This window comes from Zophobas morio, unplaced genomic scaffold, assembly GCF_036711695.1.
Source record: "Zophobas morio isolate AGI-343-1 ecotype UQ-CSIRO unplaced genomic scaffold, CSIRO_AGI_Zmor_V1 ptg000029l, whole genome shotgun sequence".
Taxonomy (NCBI): Eukaryota; Metazoa; Arthropoda; class Insecta; order Coleoptera; family Tenebrionidae; genus Zophobas; species Zophobas morio.
The window spans coordinates 1355084-1377803 of NW_026972134.1; the positions used below are offsets into that span (position 1 = coordinate 1355084).

Consider the following 22720-nt stretch of genomic DNA (forward strand, 5'->3'; position numbering starts at 1 on the left):
TTGAATTACCATCATCTCTGCTTATAAAATTTGAGGGCACAAATTATAGAATATTTTTAAGTTATGACAACGTTTGTTATAAGTGTAGACAATTGGGACATATAGCAAATGACTGCCCACAAAATAATGAAGCAAATGCTGAAAGGGCTAATGCGCAAACTGAGCCTATTTTCCCCGAGCAGAATACACCTACTAACGATATCCCTCGGACATCATCTGCAGCCTATGCAGCAGTTGTGACGAGTAATAAAAGAACTAAAGATTCGTCTCCAGTTGAAGATGCAGGTCCCTTGGACTTTTCACTTAAATCACCCGACTCTTTAGGAAATTTAGATACGGAAGAAACGTCTCATAAGAAACTTAAACCTAGTGAATCTTTAGAAAGCTTAACGTCACTTGCAGAAAAACTTATCCCAGCAAAGCAGATTATTGAGAACACAGATCATGAATTTCCCTTGGATTTTGATCAACTAATCGAAGTGATGGACAACATCAATCAGCAACCGGATCCTATAGAATATCTCCTCGATTTTACATCTAATATAGGAGGTGTAATATTTATGTTGCATGAGATATACCCGGCATTAGAATACAGAAATGTCAAAAGTAGATGTTTAAATATTCAACGGAAGTTACGGAAGGCCTTGTCACGTCAAATGGACATGCTCAACACTGCGGAAAGCAATACTGGGAAGACACAAACGACAGCATCTCTTTCGCAAAATTCAATGTCCAACAAATGAATAATAATACTCCTAATACGGAGTATTTTACTAGCTCGGTAGTTTACACTAATATAGCTTCGCTGAATGCCAAATTTAATGAACTTTGTGCGTTTGTATCTTATGAAAAACCAGCGTTTATTTTTTTATCTGAAACCTGGCTCTCATCTGCTTTGCCTGACAGTATAATTGCCATTAATGGGTATACAGTTTTTAGGAGTGACCGTGTTGGTAAAAGAGGAGGTGGCGTTTGCATTTACATATCAGACGCTGTATTGGTCAAATTTTTTGTTGATCCTTTAAATGTTAATACCAAAGGAATTGATTCTCTTTTTTTAAAAATTTCTAATAGGTCCATCAATTTTGTCATCGGTTGCATTTATCGTCCTCCAGACTCATTATTACCTGACGATTCTAATTTATTTGCGGTGTTATCGGATCTAGCTTCAAATAATAATCACCTATTTTTATTTGGTGATTTTAACATGCCTCAAGTAACATGGCCTATAAATATTTCTCAATGCTTAAGTAATGCGTCACAAATGTTGCGTGAATTACTCATCGATAGTCACTTAACGCAGTTAGTAGATCAACCTACTCGATATAGATCGCAGCAACAACCCTCTACATTAGATCTTCTTATAACGTCGGATGAAAACTTACTAGCCAATTTAGAATATTTAGACCCTATTGGAAAATCAGATCATTCGGTCTTGAAGGCGGAATTACAGATGTGTTTTATATGGAATAGCAAGGTTATGGTATACCAAAAAAGAATTGTCGACTTTGGTGCACTGGACAATGAACTAAATAAACTAAACTGGTCATCATTATTCACCGGCTCTTCTGTATGTGACAATTGGGACATTTTTAAGCAAAAGTTGAACGACTTAATTGAATCTAAGTCTAAAACGATAACACTGAAAAAGTCATATAAAAAGCCATGGATAGATAATAGAATCCTTAAGCTTATCAACAGGAAAAGATGTTTATGGCGTAGATTCAGAAGAACAAGTAGTCAGGCGGATTATAATGTACATCGAGTATTCTCAAATTGGCTGTCAAATGTTATCAAAGATGCCAGAAGTAAATATGAGAAAACCATTGGTGAAAACAAAGATCCTAAAAGTTTTTACAAGTATATCAGGTGTGCTCTATCAGGCCCTGTCAGAACTCCACAATTGCGCGATTCTAAAGGGGTTCTTATAGATCGTCACGAAAACATTTCCGATATGTTCGTCAAGTCATTTTCTGAGGCATTTGTGTCTGAGCCTCCCACAGTCTCATCTACCGTTTACTCACCGTCTAACTCCGATCAAATTACAAATGTGGTTGTTACTGAAACTGCGGTTTATGAAAGGCTAAAAAGATTAAATATAGCTACCTCCCTTGGCCCAGATAATATATCCGCAAATGTTTTAAATAACTGCGCGACCTCACTTTGTAAACCCCTGAGTTTCTTAATGAACCAATCTTTGGAGTCAGGAGTTCTTCCACTAGATTGGAGGACTGCAACAGTTAAACCGATTTACAAATCAGGCGACAAATTTGATCCGGCCAACTACCGCCCGATTAGTTTAACTTCATTGGTGGTGAAGACAATGGAAGCTATAATCTACGAGAAAACGCTAGACTTTTTGCAGAAACATAAGATAATCCCTTCACAGCAGCATGGGTTCGTAGCAGGGAAGTCTGTTTCCTCCAACTTGCTGTGCTGTCTATCGGATTGGTCACTGGAGGTGGATCGTGGCAACTCGGTAGATGTTGCATATCTTGACTTCTCCAAAGCTTTTGACCGGGTGCCCAAACGGCGGCTTTTATTCAAGCTTCAACATTACGGTATTAGAGGTCTTCTTCTCCGGTGGATTGAATCTTTCCTCACTGATCGTATTTTCAAAGTCAAGGTCGGAAACTGTTTTAGTCTTTCCGCTCCAGTTTTAAGTGGCGTCCCTCAGGGCTCCATTTTAGGCCCTCTTCTTTTTATTACATATGTCGCCGATCTCAGTGGTCTATTAAAGTCTCCTCATGCGTTTTATGCAGATGACTTAAAAATATATGGTATTTCATCTGGCCATCAGAAAATAAAAAGAGATTTGACTATAACTGAACGATGGTGTGAAGATTGGTTACTTCCTCTCAATACCAGTAAGTGCAAATTATTGTATATTGGAAAAAATAATCCTAGGCATAGATACTTTATTAATAACGTAGAACTCTCGACATGTGATGAGTACCTGGACCTAGGGGTGTTGATTACATCAAGTCTATCGTGGTCAGAGCATTTAACTCGTATTATTGCTAAGGCAAATAAGATCATTTATTTAGTATCTAAAACTTTTGTCAAACCTAATGTTGAAACGACAGCAAAAATTTATAAAACTTATATTCGCCCAATATTAGAATTTGCAAATAACGTTTGGACTCCTGTTCTGGAAAGAGATAAGAAACTATTGGAATCTACTCAACGCAGAGTAACCCGAATGCCGTATGGTATAAATCGTCCGCAATACTTGGATAGACTAGCCACCATGAACCTAACTTCACTCTCTGTAAGAAGAACAAGAGGAGATGTTATTACAACTTTTCAGGCTTTAACAACTGCAAATTCACCTATTAGGCACCTATTTTCACTCAATCCTGATACACGAACTCAAGCTTCAAAAAGAGAATTTCAAAACCCGGAGTAGACAACACTTTTTGTCAAATAGAGTTTTTGATCCTTGGAACTCACTACCGGACTATGTAGTTCTAAGTAATTCTGTACTGTCATTTAAAATTAACTACGACCATTACTGTACTGAGTAACTTTATAATGTTAGTTTTATTATAGTTTTGTAAATAATAGGCTGCGCGGGCATAACAGGTTTAACCTCTGCCCGAACGCATTTATTTAATAATAATAATAATAATAATAAAATCCACACCCCCCACACAATAGATAAAATAATAAGTGGGCTAAAACAAAAACAACTACATGGAAAATTCTACAAAGACTTAGAAGAAAATCATGTCAATAAGAAGATGTCATTGATTTGGTTAAAAAAATCAAGTTTGTATGCCGAAACAGAAGGATTTGTGTTTGCTATTCAAGACCAAGTAATCAATACCAAGAATTATAGAAAATACATCATCAAAGATCCGAACATAAAAAACGACTGCTGTCGCCTATGCAAAGCAAAACCTGAAACGATCCAGCACATAATCTCTTCTTGCAGCATCCTAGCACAAACTGATTACAAAGCTAGACACGACAACGCAGCCAAAATCATTCACAAAGAATTAGCAACACTTATGAACTTAATCGAAGATACGACACCCTATTACACTTACATTCCGTCTCCATTCCTTGAAAATAACAAATACAAATTATACTGGGATCGCACAATACTTACAGACTTAAACATTACAGCTAACAGACCAGAAATCATACTTATCAAAAAACACACGAACGAAGCCATTCTCATTGACATTGCTATTCCTAACACAAACAACATTATTCAAACATACGACACCAAGATTTCCAAATATGTACAATTATCGATAGAAATGAAATCCATGTTAAATCTTAAAAAAATTTCAATTCTACCCCTAGTTATCTCTAATGTAGGTGTAGTTCCAAATAGCTTAGTTGAGAATTTAAAGTCTTTGCACTTGAATGATTCAATAATTGTCAAAATTCAAAAAGTTGTTTTGTTAGGAACATGTCATATTGTTCGTAGGTTTCTTGAACAGTCTGATCATGTCAGTCAGATTAGATTAGCACCAGTAGGTCAGAGTAGTGTAGGTCACTTTTCATGTGATGCGCGGATAAATGATCGGTAGTTACGCTTGACTTTTGGGGATGGGGTGAGATTAGAGAATAATAGCAGACTAATTTGTATGCTGTAATTCTAGAATCTCGAAAGTTGTTCTGTTAATCTAATCAAAGCATATCATTACTTGGTCTTAGTACCCGTAATGATAGAAGTCTTGCCTGAATGCCGGTCATTTCCGGGTCAGTGGTGGGTCTTAATAATAATAATAATAAAAAACTAAGTTGTGTTCTACGCCTTAGAAATAGGACACTGTATAGTTAAAAATAATTTTAGAGTATAGTCTTTAAAGAATCGTACAACTTGGTCTTTAGCTTTTCTTTGTATCTCTAATAATAATAATTAATGAGATATCGAAAATCGCGCACTTAGTAATTCACTGAACCTATAAGAGTCTGGAGCGGCCGGACAAGATTAGATTTAGACACTGCTGATCCCAAACATATAGGAGGCTACTGTGAGAAATTTTCCGTGTTCCGGGGGCGTAAGATTTTCTTCAGCTTCAGGCATTGTTAGTATGAATTTATTATTGTGAAAATTTAAACTTCAACTATTACAATTTGATATTTTTGACGTACCAACCACGACAAGATTCCCCAAAATTTAAAAAATTCCTATTTTTGTCTTAAACTGGAAAAGAGGTGCGAATTGGAAAAAATAGTATAAAATACACGTTTCGTAAGACATTTTAGACCACTCATCTTTTAAAAAAGTCACCTAACGACTCGTTTATTGTTGGGGTTCGTGCTCTAAAATAAAATCTTATGAACTTTGTTTTTTAATATAATATTCTCGAGTTCAAAATTGTCACGGACTCTTTCTGGTAAACTAATACTTTGTTGATTGTGGTAAACAGATTAGTTTTCATTTTAGTGTTTAAATGGGTGGTGCTATTTCAACAATACGGCGTCTTTAAAGTAAATGACCTTTTATAAAATCTACTGAGATTATGATTGATTTATTATGCATTTATTGCAGAATTAAAATTAAATAATTAACAATACAAAAGTTCACTGAGGGTTTGTGTTAATTTTTGCAAGGCCAATTTTATTAATTACAACGTAAAACTGTTTACAGGGACATTTTTTAATTTAGTAACAATGACAAACCTGATCGACTATTTCCCAACGAAATTAAACAAAATGATATAATTTCTTGATAACAATCTGGTAATATTTCACTTTAATGTTTGTGTACCGCAGCAAGATACCAAATGAGAGAAAAAAGTAAAAAGAAATATAACCCACAATTTAATCTTCGTTCAGATTATTGTTGTCTTCTTCGAATAAATCAAGTTAAATTACATTATAAAAACTGTTTGCATGTGGATAAGTTATAACCTTCATTTCTTCACATAATTAGGGATTTCCTAATTGAACCATTTAGTAATGTTAGTGTAACACTTCGTTAGTAAAGAAGTGAGGATTTAACACCTCTTCATCTTTTTCACGCATACTTGCCTCTGCGGATATTTCCGACGATAATAAGTTTTTCACGACGAATTTCTTTAAATTTCTTAACTTCCTAGTTGCGGAAAAACTTTACAGGAATCGATAAGATCGCGCTGAAATGTAAACATTCATAAACTCTCATAATACCTAAGAATTCACCTACAATAGGCTTAAAAATTCAGATGGAATCATTAGATGGTGTTTCGAAACAATAAAAAACTTGTTTATCTTGAATGGAATGTCCGCAAATCAACGAACTTCATAGGCAGTTGAACATGGTAACGAAGTTGGCCGTGGCTGATTCTTACTTTAATTGATCATCAGATAAAAATGTATAAATTAAGCCGATGGTTTATTTCTGGATTTAGTCCTGTCCTGGTCATCTCGCCTTACACCTGCCGTTGGTCTGCAATGTTGTCGAGATCGCAGTGGTTGTTGATTATCAGTTGTGTTTTGTTTTGTGATTTACACAAAAAAATACAGTGCGCGACAGGGCAGCCAAATGTGGTTTTTATAGTTGCTGATGACTTGGTAAGCAATTCGAACCTATTGAGTATTGTAGTACCTATAACTAAAATATATTATTTGCAACTCATCGATGATGACCAGGTTATTTTCCGAAGTTTTTGCTTGTTTGCGAATGGAAAGTTACAACTTGAAAATTTAAAAACAATTCATTCTCGTATAACCATTTTATAGCCGACATTTATTGGTTGTAAAGTTTTGTTTCATATATTCTTTTAAAGAATATGTCTGGACAAGTCATTATTATTTTGCTTAGGCTATTGATGCAAATTTGAAATCAGTGCATTTTGTCCAAAGAGGTCCGCCTTCTCTTTTTTTTGTTTATAAATATAAACTGTCAGTATGCACATCAGAATAATGTCACAACGACTTACCTATGGTTCAAACGAAGAAAGGTTTTCAGTTAATATATTTAATAGAGCATTAAAAAATAATGTGGAATAGTTATTATTTTAAGAAGTTTTAAAATGCATATTTACATCAAGTGCTACGATTATGTTGAAGTGTTTTATATTTTTTAAAAATTATAATTAATCAATTGCAGATACACACGGTGTTTTTTTTATTTGATACTACCTCTGTAACTTTTTTATTCTTAAAGATAAACCTGTAGTTCTTTGAGCAAATGTGTATCATTTTAAAAGATCTATGTGATGGCAACCTTACATGATGACGTCAACTTTATTTTTTTTTATGGAACACTAGGTATATTTTTTCATAAATGGAAAGATTGATTTTTCTAAAAAATTAAAAAGTTCTTCAATAAAATAGACGAAAAATTCATATTTATTGATGACAATTTAGTAGATTGAAAAATTGACACTCATGTTATTTATTCACGTAAGTGATCTTTTAAAATGATACAAATTTGCTCAAAGAACTATATGTTTTTCTTAAAAAAATAAAAAATTTACAGGGGTTGTATCAAATAAAAGAAACCCGTGGAATAGATATGTCACATAATTCAAAATCTTTACATCCAAGTTTTTTCATAAAATAATTAATCTCTCATTACAATTTACTATCTAACATTCAATAGGTTTACAGATTCAATATGTTGTATAATAAGTTTTCTAAAGAAAATTAAATAAGTTCTGTCTTTATTTATTTAAAAACATTTTACTAGACAGAAACCAAGTAGTGACATCGTTGTAAGTTGAATTTATAAAAGGCGTCAGGACGTTTGCCACTACTGTAATGTGTAGTGCCATCAGCAATGAACATAAAATTGGAAATTTTGTACAGTATGAAGTGCCACTTGTGTAAACCCTAGCACAGACGCTGTCAAAATTTTACAGGTTGATTCATAGCTATATACTGATTATTATAATTTACATACAGTTACTTTATTCATTAAAAATAAAACGGCCTCAACAGTGGAGTAAGAAGTCAAGAGTCAAGTACACAGAAGATTATTAATTTCAAGGAAATTAGTCAAACGTGATTTAATATACTGACATCAAAAGTATTTCCGTAGGTATGGTAGATATAGCGTTGCAATCACTCTTGATGTTTTTGGAAACTTTTTTTGAAGATATGAGTAACATTTTTTACTTTAAAAGCCCCAAAACAAAGTTCTGACTGACACAGGGGAAACTAGATCTTATGTGGATAAAGGATTCAATAAATTTTGCATTAAATTGTAGATATTATAAATAATCAGTGTTTTTCATTAGGAGTCCTGAGTTTTTTGAGGATTATGTCTTTAATCCTTCCACTTCGTTCAAACTGTTCCATATATCTTATATCTGCTACTAACTTCGGTAAAAGCATTTTTTTTTCAATGTAGATATATTTTTTTTATGTCTCCCACAGTTCATAAGGATGTAGTCAAGAGTCAAGGTATCGGCAGTTATTTTAGTTTCAAATTCACATCTTTTTAGATTCACGTAGTAATTTCATTTGTGCGGAAATTGAAATCATTAGAAAATTTTAGCGGAGATGTGGATCCATAAATGATTTTCGTACACAAGTGTCTCAGATAAATTTCCACGACCTTATATCTTGAGAACGGATAGAAATATTGAAATTCTGTAAACGCCATTGTTTTTAGCTTAAAGGGGAAGCTTAATTTGGTACATTAAAATATGACATATATTTTATCGGCGTCGCGACCCAAACCTCTGTGTATTATTGTAATAATTTTAACTGTAAATAATTTAAATTATCTGAGTGACCTAATTATACTTAGTCCTATTCTTAATTTTTAACACAAGAATTTTCTCTGTTGCCAGTCGAAAATGGTAGAATTTTTAATTCTGACAAATATTTATGGTGGAAATTAGCTCGGAATAGAAGCTCTACTGGATGAGTAGCTGACATTCCACATGTAGCTCCCTTAGATTTATTATTAAGTATATATAAAAGATTTGGGGTATTTGCGACGCTTGCGCGATTTCTAAGACTAAAAACTAGGACTGTTTGAGCCTCTTTAACGCGTAATATTGAGTAGTTCAGCGTGAAGGACATTTCCAATATATGCTTGAATTATTGTTTTTGAAACAGATATATATTACTAATTCTTTGTAAAATAAAGTGATAATTTTTATTTTACTCAACTTCTATTTTTTTTCGCATTTATAATTTTTTTTTTTATCAACTAAGATTGAAACAATCATCCAACTGTTTTATGTCATTGCAATCGTAATTTAAGGACCTATTAAAATCCTGGAAAATAAACATATGTTGCAATTTAAAACAAATGTATATTTGTTCGCGACATCGACGCTAAATATGCCTTATAACTTATAACTAATGTAGTAGATTAAGCTTGTCCCTCCAAGTTATAAATAATGGGCTAAAATTTTGATTAAGATTAAAATGAGTGACTTAACACGATATCATCTATCAGATAAAGAGAAAAAAATTTTAACGCACATCTCTAAATATTAATTAAAAGAACAGTATACGGACTAGTCTGATCAAGAAGTGTATTCAGGACGACAATGTAACACAATTACCTAATGTCAGAATTGACGTTGATATTTGTGCATTGTCTGTTGCACCAGAAACGAGACGTGTTGCAATTTTTGTTTCAGTATTGCCAACATCTCATTTCTGTTGTCACTTGACAAGAATCCAAGCGATGCATTATTGCCGCATAAAGAATTTGTAGAGGTGGTTAAATTTATTTGCGAGATATAATATATATTTATTTATTAATTGAACCAAACCAGTAGATGGAAACAGCTACTTCCCCTTTTTAACGGAAAATCTCCCTTTGGTTTATTACGCTAAAGCATCGCTAATTCGAAAAGATAGACAACACAAGGAAAAATGTAGAGTGCTTCCCCTAAGCACACACTGGTGTACTGATGAGACCAAAAGATGTCGAAATTGCATTCTACAACTTTTTATTTTTCTAAAATTTTGTAAGATTCTGGTCGGGATTGATTTCGGGATTACAGAATATTGATTGACTGTGTTTTCTTAAATCTAAAGTCTTATCGTGTACCTCTTAAAGATCCCGAAAATTATGTTCGATTATATTTTTTAACGAATTTTCTCTTGCAAGTTTTAGTTCCTTTGTTCTTCCGAATCAAATGTTGTTGTTCAGGAAACAAAAGGAATTAAACGAAAAAAATTGGTCGAGTAATCAAACTTCCCTCGCCCATAAAGTACAGTACATCAAATCCAGCCGTTTCGAAAAATTTTTGATTTTGCGAATTTTATTTTTTATGACAACCTTTACAAGTTAAAATAAAGATGTGTATGTAATGTTCAAGCAAAGGTAAAGAAGCGTGCTACGCGTTTGTTTCTAGTGAGTTTTTCCATTATAAAATTTTGTGATGATATCATCAACATTTTTGCAAGCACAATTATATCAATTTGGTTAGATGTAGTGTAATACTAATAATAAAAGTACTGTATTCCCAAATTTTCGAGAAAACGAAGTGAGTCGTCTTGAATCTTGATATAATCAGTAAAATAACGAAACAGTTTAATCATGTCTGTCATGTCTAGTAAAGTAGCGGATGTGTAACTGTCCTGAAAAACATATTGTATGTACACGTGAGAGTGAAACAGATCACAATGCGATTTTGCTTCGACATCCGCTTATTAAATAAAACATTGCATTTTATTTTGATTTTCGATGTTATAATTCACATTTGGTTAATTATAACTTGTCTCGGTCTGGAGGAGGCAAAAATTTCCCTAGGCGAGGCTCAGAATCCCCTGGCCGCTCCCTAGCTATGGCAGTGTCTAGAGGACATGAAATGTCGAGAAAATATAAAAGTACGAAGTTGAAGATTTTTCAGGAAACAAACTTCCAGTGGCACTTACTGCTTCATCAGTAATATAGCTTGCAGTACATTCATTTCAATAAATCGGAAACCATAAATCTAAATGACACAATTAAACCACAAAGTAAGTGACGTGCTGACGTCTCTTTTCAAGGCAACACATATAAAGCTCATAGAATTTTTTTCCTCAAATATTGGAATTTCTGGAGTTTTCATAATTTATAATAATTATGTACAAGTGAGGAACAAATAAAATATTCAACAATATATGCAAGGTAACGGTTTTACTAGCTCCAGAACGCGATTGTCATATCCTTCTGTCCTCCAGTAAAACCCTTTTACCATGTTAATCATGTCAAATACTGTAAAACTACCCTATACATCGTTAAACACTAACCAAAATATATTTTATTTCATACTGTATCAAATTTGACGTTTTACTGGATTCGAACGAGTCCGGTAAAATGAAAATAACCGACAAGTCCGGTAAAATTGTGTCAAAAAGGGCAAGTCCTGTAAAGTGTTACTATGTGTTTAAACATTAATATTATATTATTATTAAAACATTTTGCCAAACATGTTATCGAATAAAAAAATATTTTCAAACTATGAAATAAAATGCATAACGACATACGTGGGATAATTCTTTTCACAATATTCCTTCGTCACCTCATCCTGAAACATCTCACATGTACTGAAAAATGTGACTTATAACGTTAATTACTATATTCATCTCCACTAACAATTGATGATGTTTTCTCAAAACTTTGCAAAGTAAATTCGACTTATAAAATAATATGCTTGTGTACTTGAGGTTTATTAATCCACTCATATTTGTTACGTTAGGCGTCTAAATTTTTGAAAAAAAATCAAACTCGTACAATAAACTGGTCTGCTCAGGTTACATCCATTGTGATACGAGCCAATACTTTAGGATATATTTTGTTTAAAGCTTTCAGTCGTCGGAAACATAATATGGTCCCCAGTGTTGGGGACAGATACTTTTAAAAGTATCAAGATACAGATATAGATATATGAAAGATAAAATTAACTAGATACAGATTGTTTTCGATTTTTTCGAAATGTATCTAGATACAGATACAAGAAAACAGATACTTTTTGAAGCTTTGGCGAATAAAATAACTGAAAACATGTTTATGTATTTTTTATGTATTGTTTAATGATTTCTTTTAAATTAACAACATTTCGAACGTATTGTTACCTAAATTATTTCTTCTTGCTGTCAGAATTTGGTTTCCGCTACTACACACCCGTTCCACAGGTGCAGAAGAAGGGATTGTGGTATTAAATTTAAAAAATAAACATTTTGCTGTAGCATAGTTATTCAAGACTGAAAAATCTTTTCTTTTTTCCTGCAAATAGGCCGTCGCTTTGCTGTTTGATGTCGCAAATTGTGCAATATTTATTACGTACGCTTGAAAAGTTGTTTTTATTCCCATACTACAGTGTCCAAATTGTGTTTGAGTATATCTAATAATTATCTCCAGCATTAAAATTAATATTTCAAAAGAATACGGGAAATGATTATTCTGTGCTGACGGTCTGTTGTCGGCAACCTGTCATAAATTATTATTCTTCAATATCGGCTTACGATGTTTTTATGACCATGTCCGGTAATCGTCTATCCCGGTGCGGCAGGTATATACATTTTATGAAGAATTGTTGGTTCCGTTTAAGGCAAAATAAGTACAATTTCTTATTTAGAAAGGTATTTAAACCCCTTATAGGATCAAAGACTGCCTGGCAGGCCGGAATCACCAGAGTGCAACTTTAAATTTTCAGATTTTTGTTGAAACTCATTTTATTTTAATTTCGTTTCACGATTTCTGAGATTATATCACGATAAATTATTCTACCGAGAGTTGTAAAAATAGTAATTTTATTGCTCAAGATAATTACACTTAAACATAATCGGCACATTCTAGGGCAAAACGGACCTGCCAAGCCCGCCTCGCGTTCGGTCCAACAATGAAAAAGTGAAGAAATGACACATGTGGCAACAGGAAAAGATGCTACATTTGTCTGAAAAATAATAATATGAAACAGTAACAAATATGCGGTTTCTGCCAGAGAAATGTATGTATTGAACATTCGATTAGTCGATTACAAAACTAATTTGTGCTAATTGAAAAAATTAATCATTATGTAACACGCAATTATTAGTTTCTAAAAATAATAACATACCTTAAACAAATATTTTTACTATTAAACTTACTCGTATTTAATAAGACAAATACAACCAGCTGGCCTACCGGACCCGGGTTGCTCAGGTACACAGATAAAATGCATTGCCCCGATAAGCGTAAAACGCAGTGAATAGTGAATTGTGGTTTATGGTTTTTAAAATATCATCTTACCATGGATTAGATTTATTACCCTCATTATTTAAAGATGTATCAGTACTGAAGGCTACGATGTAGGAAATGATGGTATTTAAAATATGAAAATTTCCGTGACAGAACACTATTAGTGGACCTCTTACCTCTATTTTTGTTTATGTGACCAAAATCACCAACATTAAGTATCAAAAATTACTACTAGTGTAACTCAACTAATAACTACTGAAAAAAAAGTGAAATAAAAAAATGTATCTGTATCTGCGCAATTAATTTTGTATCTAGATACAGATATTTTGTGCTTAAATTCGATTGTATCTAGATACAGATACTAGATATCCAAAAATGTATCTAGATACTTTATTTAGATACAAGTATCTAGATACTGCCCAACACTGATGGTTCTCTTGGCTTATTCGTGATAAGGACAACATAGAGAAGGTTCAGAGGCGTCTGACGAAAAGGGTGGTAGGTTTTAAAAAAATCACTTATAGTACAAGGATGAACAGGCTAAATTTAAAAACACTTGTATTCAGAAGAAGACGTAGTGACTTAATATGGGTATTCAAATTTATTAGTAAAAATACAAACATTAGTAAAGAAGTACTTAATTTTAATAAAAATACACAATTACGGGGACACAGTCTAAAATTGACTAAAGACAAATTTAAAATTTCTTGCAGGGAGCATTTTCTTTCAAACAGAATTTTTAATGACTGGAGCAGACTAACAGAGGAAATAGTAACAGCACCTACAGTTGAAGCTTTTAAAACAAAGTTGGACAAATTCATTGGGGAAAATCTATCTTAAGAAAGACTCAAATCTATGGTCAAATTTAAAATTATGGGAGCATAATAGATATATATCTCTCCTCTAAAAAAACCAATGATAATAATAATAATAAAATTGTAGAGTGTGTGGTTTATCACTGTCTCAAACACCTTGATGAATGAATAATTTGATTATATCATATCCTGAACAGGGATTTCCGGAGGAGATTATGTTGAAAACATTTATTTTGCCCAGTCTTAAGTACAGAAGAAAACTTGATTCAATTTTACTGCTAGTCAAAATGTTACTATTTCAAATAGACTGTTCTGAATTGCTGAGCCTCTTGAGGTTTCGAACGTCGATTGGGAGGTTAAGAAGTAATAATTTGTTTGAGGTAACAGTCCCTAGAACGAAAGTATTGTTGGCATCACCTCTACACCAATCCATCAAAAATTACACTCATGTTGCTGATCAATTTGACATATTTTCATCTACATTGCAGTATATTAAACACCAGACCGGGTTGATTGAAAGTAGGATATTCTACAGGAAATATAAAGAAATATTATAGTTAGATAATTTATTTGTTGGTTATTGAGTTAAGTAACGTTTTTTTTTTTGGTAGCACTCCGTATTTCTATAATTGGGTTCGCCTGTTGGAATACTATTACGAATAATAATATTAATAAAATAATAATAATAATAATAATATCACAAACGGCTTATCTCTTTAACATTATTTACAATACTCTAATAAATGGAATGGTCTACGTAGGTACAACAAAATTGCTTTTAACGTACAATTAAATTAACAGACAAATATTTTTACAGAACAGTATTTATTTTGCTTAATTATTTTTCCTACAATTAAAAACGTTTTTGCAGATGGTTACACTATTAGAATAAAATACGATTCATGTAGTCATACTTAAGTAAATAATATTTACAGAAAAAACTTTTTTTTTCAACGTTTCGTCCAAATTCTTCCTAGTTTTATCACAGTAAAGACACTTACATACCTCATTATATTGAATGTATATATGTACCTATTTTTTAAGTAAAAACAACGTTTATTACTATTTGGTTTCTACGATTATGGATCTAAGAATTTGTAGTGAAAACATTAGTTTACATTTCTTTAGGGTTTCCTTTTAATATTAAGTATATAAATGTAAGGATAGTCACGACAGTTAACAAAAGTTTCTAGTAGCACTATAAAAACAATATTTTTAAACTGTTTAATTTCTTACCGAAATATTTACCAAAAACATATGCAAATCAACTTGGAAGAAATTACGTACAGTTTCTGAATGTTCGGTTGAGATGAGAACGTACATACATTATTAAAATGATTGTAAATTGAAATATAAATTTCATGAAGTTGTCGAAACTTTTACCGTAATGTACATTAGGAATTTTAAGATATCTGACACACAAACCTGGTATTTCAACATATTTCACTTAAAAGGTTTTCGGATGATATCTCTATATTTAGCCGGCTTAAAACAATACCGTTGTAAGTGGTTACTAAAAATTTATATTTCGGTAAAAGCGGTGTCTGAATGAATATTTCACTGAGAGAAGTTAAACAACAATTGAAAATGTATCCCCATTTGCTGGTTGTATTAATCACGAGGGATGGAGAACAAATTAGTAAAGATTTCCGTGGAATATCTTTTGAATTATAACGACAACGTCTACTGTTTACTTTGTTGTTGGTGCCCTAATTATTCGTAATAATAATTATGCTAAAGAATTGGTCGAACGTTATTTCAACAGTACTTCCCTCGCCCCTGAAATACAGTCCAACAAATACCGCTTCTTAAAAAATAAAAACAAAAATGATTTTTCGAAGTTTTATTTGTGGTATCCTTTATACATTAAAATAAATATAGATAAGTAATGTCAGTATTGTCTAAGAGAGGGGGTCGTGGAAGGTGGAGAAAACGTAAGGGTAGGGACTCGGCCGATGGACTCGATTACAATACTTCCTTAGCTTGCGTTCGGGAAGTAAAAAGAACTGATTAGAATATTCAGCAAAAGAAATAAAGTAGTTGATGATGTAATGTTATTATTACAACAAGAATATAAATATGATCTACACCAAGTGTGCAGTACACTGTAGAATAGTTTGCAACATTTATCTTTAATTTTTAGGATGAAGATTTTATTACGTTTGACACGCCGCTTTATTAAATGTCTCCATAAGACTAGACACGTTAGCTTTTAATTTATTAGTATCATCCACAAACTTTACAACATAAAATATTCTTGACGTTTTTTAACTTATTTCACGGTTTCTTGTTAAAAAATTAATCGAGAACGTCTTTACTCATAATAAAAATTATCCACTTTGATGGTTTGAAATAAAGGTTTAATGGGTCGGCGAATGACGCAAAGAAAGTATCCGGCTGTAAAAAATTATGTAAGACTAGTTTAGCTTTGTATATATGTATAAATAATTAAGAGTCTAAAGTACAAAAATTTGTGCTGTCAGAAGTAAACAGCTAGTTTATTTGTTTGTTTACTTACTATTTTTATGCAAATTTATTCATGTCGTTTTTATATAGGTACACTAAATCTTAACTGAGAATATGTTGTGTATTGCATGCAACATCTTGGAATATAGTCGGTCATTTAAATTCACAAATTCAATGAACTTTTAGAGAAACATGTACATGATGTGGCAATAACAATTATTGTACGTAATTTATTAAACTTGTGTTTTAACGTTTCCTCACTAAATGCCTACTTGAAAACAATAACTTCGCGATAGCATCTTTACGGAAGTGCAAGTATACAACAAGCATTTACAAGTCTTCTTGAAATTAACCTTAACCTCGTCTACGGTTCTGAACAAGGAAATAAAGAAATTCAGACAAACAATAATGGGAGACTTATCTTTTGTGTTACAAATAACTGTATTTGTTTATTTATTTTTTTGAGAAGGGAAGCCAAATCCCCAGCCAAACTAATAAATCAAACCGTTTTATTATGCTTTGCTGTTGCCGCGACACGCTAATTTTTGATTTATGCATTGTAATAATTAATTAGCCAAAGTTTTGTTGACATTGGTTGTAGAGTCATTCGCGATTTTTCCACGAAATCAAAAGCTTTGGTAGGTGCGTTAGCAGATGAATTTTAATATCTCATAAATCACTTTAGAACTTTGCTCATAAATATTGAGAATGTTGCAGACATTTAATTATCCCTGGAGAAAATAATGACAAATGGATTTAATGTTTCTGTTAAAAGCTGACAATTAGGTTTTTTACGCGAGAAAGTGATGAAATTGTACTTTAAAAACAAAACTATAGTCTATTAAAAGCTAAAATAGCTTTCAAATTTTATATTACATTGACTTGCTGTTTCTTTTTAGCTATATTAAATTTCACAGTCTAAATAGAAATATTTGAAATGAAGCGTTTTATTATTTTATCAGTTACTCTTTCGTATTGACTTCAAACGTTTGTACATAAAGTATTCAAAATTGCTTTCGAGTTACCTAACAAAGAAACTTTTTCTGCAGATGTTCGATGCGGAATGGAATTTAATCAACAAAATATTATATTTTTTGTTCCAATCAATTAAAATCAAAAGATCTTAGAACGACCACTCCTCATTATTTTTTTATTACAAGAACTGATATAGCCAAATTAATTCTCATGAAATTTCAGACATCATCAAATAACTGTAGTGATATACAGCTTGCCGGCCGGCTCTGATTAAGGTCAGTGTTGGACCAATTATATTTCTACATACAAAACTTGAATTGCAAATGAGGTTAAAACGAGACGGTTTAATGAGTGTATCTTTGAGTTCAAAAATGATTTTCTTAATTGGACAACATTTTCAGGGATGGAATGACGTCGGCTTCCACGGGAGTAATCAAATTCCAACGCCGAACATTGACGCGCTTGCATACAACGGCATCATTCTCAACAGTCATTATGGACAGTCCTACGGTACTCCCTCCAGAGCGGCACTCTTTACAGGCAAATATCCTATGAAATTGGGTTAGTATGACGGCTGGAAATCGAATTTTTAAGTACGTTAAAATTGTTGAAGGGATGCAAGGACCATCTATAACGCCAGGAGAATCTAGAGCCTTACCACAAGGGAAACTTATATCTGAGTATTTTAAAGTATGTTGAGAGCAATTTTGCGGATATTTTTTGCTTCACTTGTTTAACCTGTTATAAGAAAAAAACTTACTGTTAACTATAAAAATTGACGATATCGTGAAGGTAGGACCACAGTAGGGAGCATGCTTCATTTGACCAATGTTAAAGAAACGCAAGAGCCATTTCTGCCCTATTTTTTCGTACTCTAGGGGCCATGACACATCGAAAAAATATAAAAGTACCCAGTCGTCCAATGGACTCGATTACAAAACTTCCTTTGTCTCTCGTTAAATTATCTTTTTTCTTAAAAGATCTGTCATTACGTAACACACTACTCTCTACCCAAATTCTGCAATTTTGCTTATTGGACCATTAATTTTTGGGGTTACAATTTGTTTTATGTGCGTTTTTTACGTTATCAGACAGATTCTATTTCTGGATACTGATTAATCCTGTTGTGTCTATGGTTGAAGCAGCTTGTGGTTACAAATTTCTAAATCAAGGTCTTAATGTGAATAGGACGGTTTGGACATGCAGTACCAAAGCTTTGTACGACCATCCCCGTAAAAATACGTGAATAATTTTTTATGTAGGTACCCTGTTCATCACTTTACAATTTTCATGTATGGGTTTACTGCGGCACCTTACGACCCATATAGGGATTTTGCACTATTTTTATGAGTTTAATTTTTGTTATTCGTTTTTTTTAATGTACTCGTAGTACACGAGTGCCCACAGATTACGTAAAAATTCTTGCATTTTTAATAATGAATAATAAAAAATAACTCTATAAAGGACGTGTTTATTGCTTTTGTCAGCTAGTAGAATGATGACGTTCCTGTTGGCTTTGAGCTTGATAAAAGTTTCAGTTTTCCGTCTGGTAATTTTTTTGCATTATTATATACGTGATCGACAGCCAGATAGTTCTAATTTCTTCGCTATTTTCAATATGACATCTTTTAGTACAATCTTTGAGCTGTTTATACTGAATAAATTTATGACTGCTTTGTGTTCTCCAGTCGTGCAAGTTTCTTTCGGAACTACTGTTCTTTGAGTGATATTTTTCACTTGTCTTTTACTTCCCTGGTTCCATCCACTAACTCCTTGTGCGTTCTCTCGAGGATGGGGGAAAATTGCATGTAGAGGTAACTGATTGTTTTGCTGTTGCTAGATATACATATACAATATAGATAGATATTGTATCTGTATATACATGTTTTTTTGTACCGTTTGGATTCTGATGTTGTGACTGATCCTAACCAAGACGGCAGCGTCGTAGAAAGGAAAACTAACGATAAAAGCAGTTGCTTTTTTGCCTGAAGCCTGACGAAGAACCTTTATTGTCGACATATAAAAATTAACGTCTCACGTTATAGGCAGTCACTCCATTACAAATGTTGAAAAGGCTACATCGGTCAACCGGAAATTTTGTCTTTATTACTTCAAGCAGCAGCATCAACGAACTGTGAAAGACAGGGACATTAAAAGGCTTGCACTCACGTAAAATATCGTGGAAGGAACAGAGCGTAAGATTTACATTTTCGATAACAGAGTACTGTAATAAAAAACACTGATTGTATTCAAAGTTTATTTTATATTTTAAATGGTTTAAAGCTCTTTAAAAATAAAAAAAAAACGTACAATTAACTTCTGGTAAATTCCCAAGTGCCCAGCCGAACAATGGAACCAACCTGCCAGTGACATGCAGTGAACGGTATAATAAGTCAACAGGAGGTTTAAATCGACAGATCTTGTGAAAACTTTCATCTGAATGTAATCTTAAATGTTTATTTTTTACTCATTGCTTTTTATTTATTTTTACAGCAATAAGTATTTTGCTATATTTTTTTTCCTTAGTAGGTAGGTACATGACAAACATTACTACGTATACATGTATACCTACCCGCTTTCGCCTTGTATCTAAATATCCTTGTTCATTTCATAAGCCGAGCCCCATAAACTTCGATTTTTCCCCCAGGAAATGGGATACGCCACTCATCTAATAGGCAAATGGAACTTGGGATACTCTAGATGGAACGACACTCCAACGCTTAGAGGATTCGACCACTTCTTGGGCTTATACAACAGTTTTAGTAGTTATTACGACTATGTCACAAGCTGGAAGGTTCGACTGCATTGTATTTGTAGCTAAAAATAATTCTAATTATAAAATTTTAGTTTAATGGCAAAGATTATAGCGGCTTCGACTTGCGAAGAGATACCGTGCCGTCCTGGAACGATGCTGGAAAGTATGCCACTGATCTGTTTACGGAGGAAGCTGTTGATGTTATTCAGAAACACAATGTAAACACTCCCCTTTTTATGATGATTGCTCACTTGGCTGTTCACATTGGAAATGAAGGAAAGTGGTTGGAGGCACCTCAAGAGACTGTTAACAAATTTAAACATATACGCGACCCAAACCGACGAACATACGCAGGTAAAGTTTCGAACATTATTAATGATGTATTTAACATGAGTACGCTGAAGTGTATTATTTACTTTTTTCGGTGCAAACACGAAACAAGAGTTTTTTATTGGTGATATTTGGTTTTTGTTTTTTATCTTTTGGCAAATATACTTCGAGGGTCTAAAATGAAAAAACGCGTAGCCGTGGATTTGAGTAAAATTCATTAACTCAAGTACAGTTAAAAATTTGAAGTAATTACAGTTACTAAAACAGCGCGTTAGTTACGTCTTAAATATACAGGGTTGGTATAAAGCTCCGGAACGGTCGAATAACTTTGTTATTTGAAATGTTTCTTTTTTTCTGAAATTACCTTTGGATATATAGTTAAACATGGCGACTTGATTACAACATTTTCTTTTTTTTATCGCTCTCAGTTTGGCAGACAACTGATGCAAAAAATAAAAAAAAATCACAAAGAAACACCCAATATTGTAAAATCATATAAATTCATTCAGACATTTTGCTGACCGATTACATCAATGCCAAATTATAAACGGAGAAAACTTTGAACATTTATTGTAGTCCCACTCATAGTTTATTATTTATTAGTATTTTCAAAAATGACGTTATTTTGAAGTATAAGTTCTTTGTATATGTATGGACATATTAGTTAGGAGTAAAAAAAACAACTTGTATCTATTATGTGTTACTGGTGTATTATTGCAATTATTCGTAGCTGTGGTCTCAAAACTCGATGACAGCATCGGTGCAGTATTCGAAGCTCTCGACGCCAAGAATATGCTTCAGAACACGATAATAGTATTTATTTCCGATAATGGCGCCCCTACAGTAGGACCATCTCATAACTGGGGCTCTAACTATCCTCTTCGTGGAATTAAAGATACCCTTTTTGAGGGCGGAGTTCGTACGGTGGCATGTATTTGGAGTCCTTTGCTGGTTCAGTCTTCACGTGTTTCCACTGATCTTATTCATATCACGGACTGGTTACCTACTCTGTTTACTGCCGTTGGAGGTGATCTTGGAGTTTTAGATCCAGACTTAGATGGAATAGATCAGTGGTCTAGTTTGGTTTACGATTTACCGTCTGCAAGAAACGACATCCCTTTGAATATTGACGAAAAAACGAGGAATGCTGCGTTGAGATTTTCTTACTGGAAGTTAATTGTTGGTAAGCAAGTAACTGTATTACAGTTGTTTGATTTATGATCAGAAATTTGACTTATTACCCAACTAGAGTTCTTGTTTATTAATGATAGGGATATGTTGATGATATCAGATAAAATAAGTTATCATTTTTCAATTCTCATTTCGTCTTGATTCTAGTTCTATAGTTTTTGTATTCCAATTGTTCTGAATAGAAACTAAAATGTCAGGGATTTTCTCAATCACTTTCTCCTTTTTTTGAAAACTTGGCAGTAACAGAAAACGAGAAACCAATAACTACAGCAATTTTCAAATCATGTGCATTTAGGTAAAAAAAAAATAGTCAACAGTGACACATTTCTCTTTAGGTACTAGTGGCAATGGAAGCTACAATAGCTACTTCGGCGCACCTCTTAATGAAGACATTGATCCACAATCGTATAACACTTCAGCTATTAACGACAGCCCGATAGGTCGCATTGCCAGGAAAATAAATTATAATCCACTCTCGGAAAATGACTTTGAAGGTTTGAGAAATGTGGCTACATTAAAATGCCTCGATGCCAAAGCCAAAAGGAATCCGTGTGATCCTGCGAGTATGTATCTCACATTAAATGTGTTATTCAATATTGATTTGTTCGGTTTTAGGTGGTGCTGTCTGTTTATATAATATTCCAAACGATCCATGTGAAGAAAATGACCTGGCGAAGTTCTTCCCTAGTGTTGTGCGAAGAATCAAACGCACTTTGGTAGATTATAGGCAAGGTTTGATTCCTCAAATGGAAGTAACGACTGATATTGATAATGCTGATCCTAAATTGTATCAATATGCTTGGAACCCATGGCGTGATTGTTCTGATGTTAGTTGCAGTAGCTAGTATTATAAATAAAGAAATTTTTATTTTTAAATTGTGTCTTATTTAAAGTATATCTATTGCCACCAAGTACATATCTATGAGGAAAAAGTAAAAGGCAATGTAACTGTTGCAAGCAACAACAAAATGCAGAAGGACAGTTCTGTTTTGTAGCAATGTAAATTTTGTGAATGGTGTCAATGTTTGCAAAAAGCCGTCAAAAATATATTAATTATAGAGATATGTATAATTTATGATGAAAACAAAAGTGTAATAAGACATATTA

The 22720-nt window shown here is 33.0% G+C and overlaps 1 protein-coding gene across 1 annotated transcript; it reads left to right on the plus strand.

Moving 5' to 3' along the window:
- Positions 1 to 6276: 6276 nt before the first annotated feature.
- On the plus strand, positions 6277 to 22489 carry LOC135137602 (arylsulfatase B-like). Its single transcript, XM_064067293.1, has 8 exons — positions 6277 to 6516; positions 17739 to 17898; positions 17951 to 18027; positions 19985 to 20131; positions 20185 to 20446; positions 21153 to 21605; positions 21949 to 22176; positions 22229 to 22489. Exons 1-8 carry the CDS (start codon positions 6316 to 6318, stop codon positions 22456 to 22458), a joined length of 1758 nt encoding a protein of 585 aa, XP_063923363.1. The 5' UTR covers positions 6277 to 6315; the 3' UTR covers positions 22459 to 22489.
- Positions 22490 to 22720: the final 231 nt, after the last annotated feature.

Coding starts and splice junctions, on each gene's coding strand:
- LOC135137602 (XM_064067293.1), top strand. CDS start 6,316: ATGTATAAATTAAGCCGATGGTTTATTTCTGGATTTAGTCCTGTCCTG. Junction 18,028..19,984: donor TTATATCTGAGTATTTTAAA/GTATGTTGAGAG, acceptor TTTTTCCCCCAG/GAAATGGGATACGCCACTCA. Junction 20,447..21,152: donor AAACCGACGAACATACGCAG/GTAAAGTTTCGA, acceptor AATTATTCGTAG/CTGTGGTCTCAAAACTCGAT.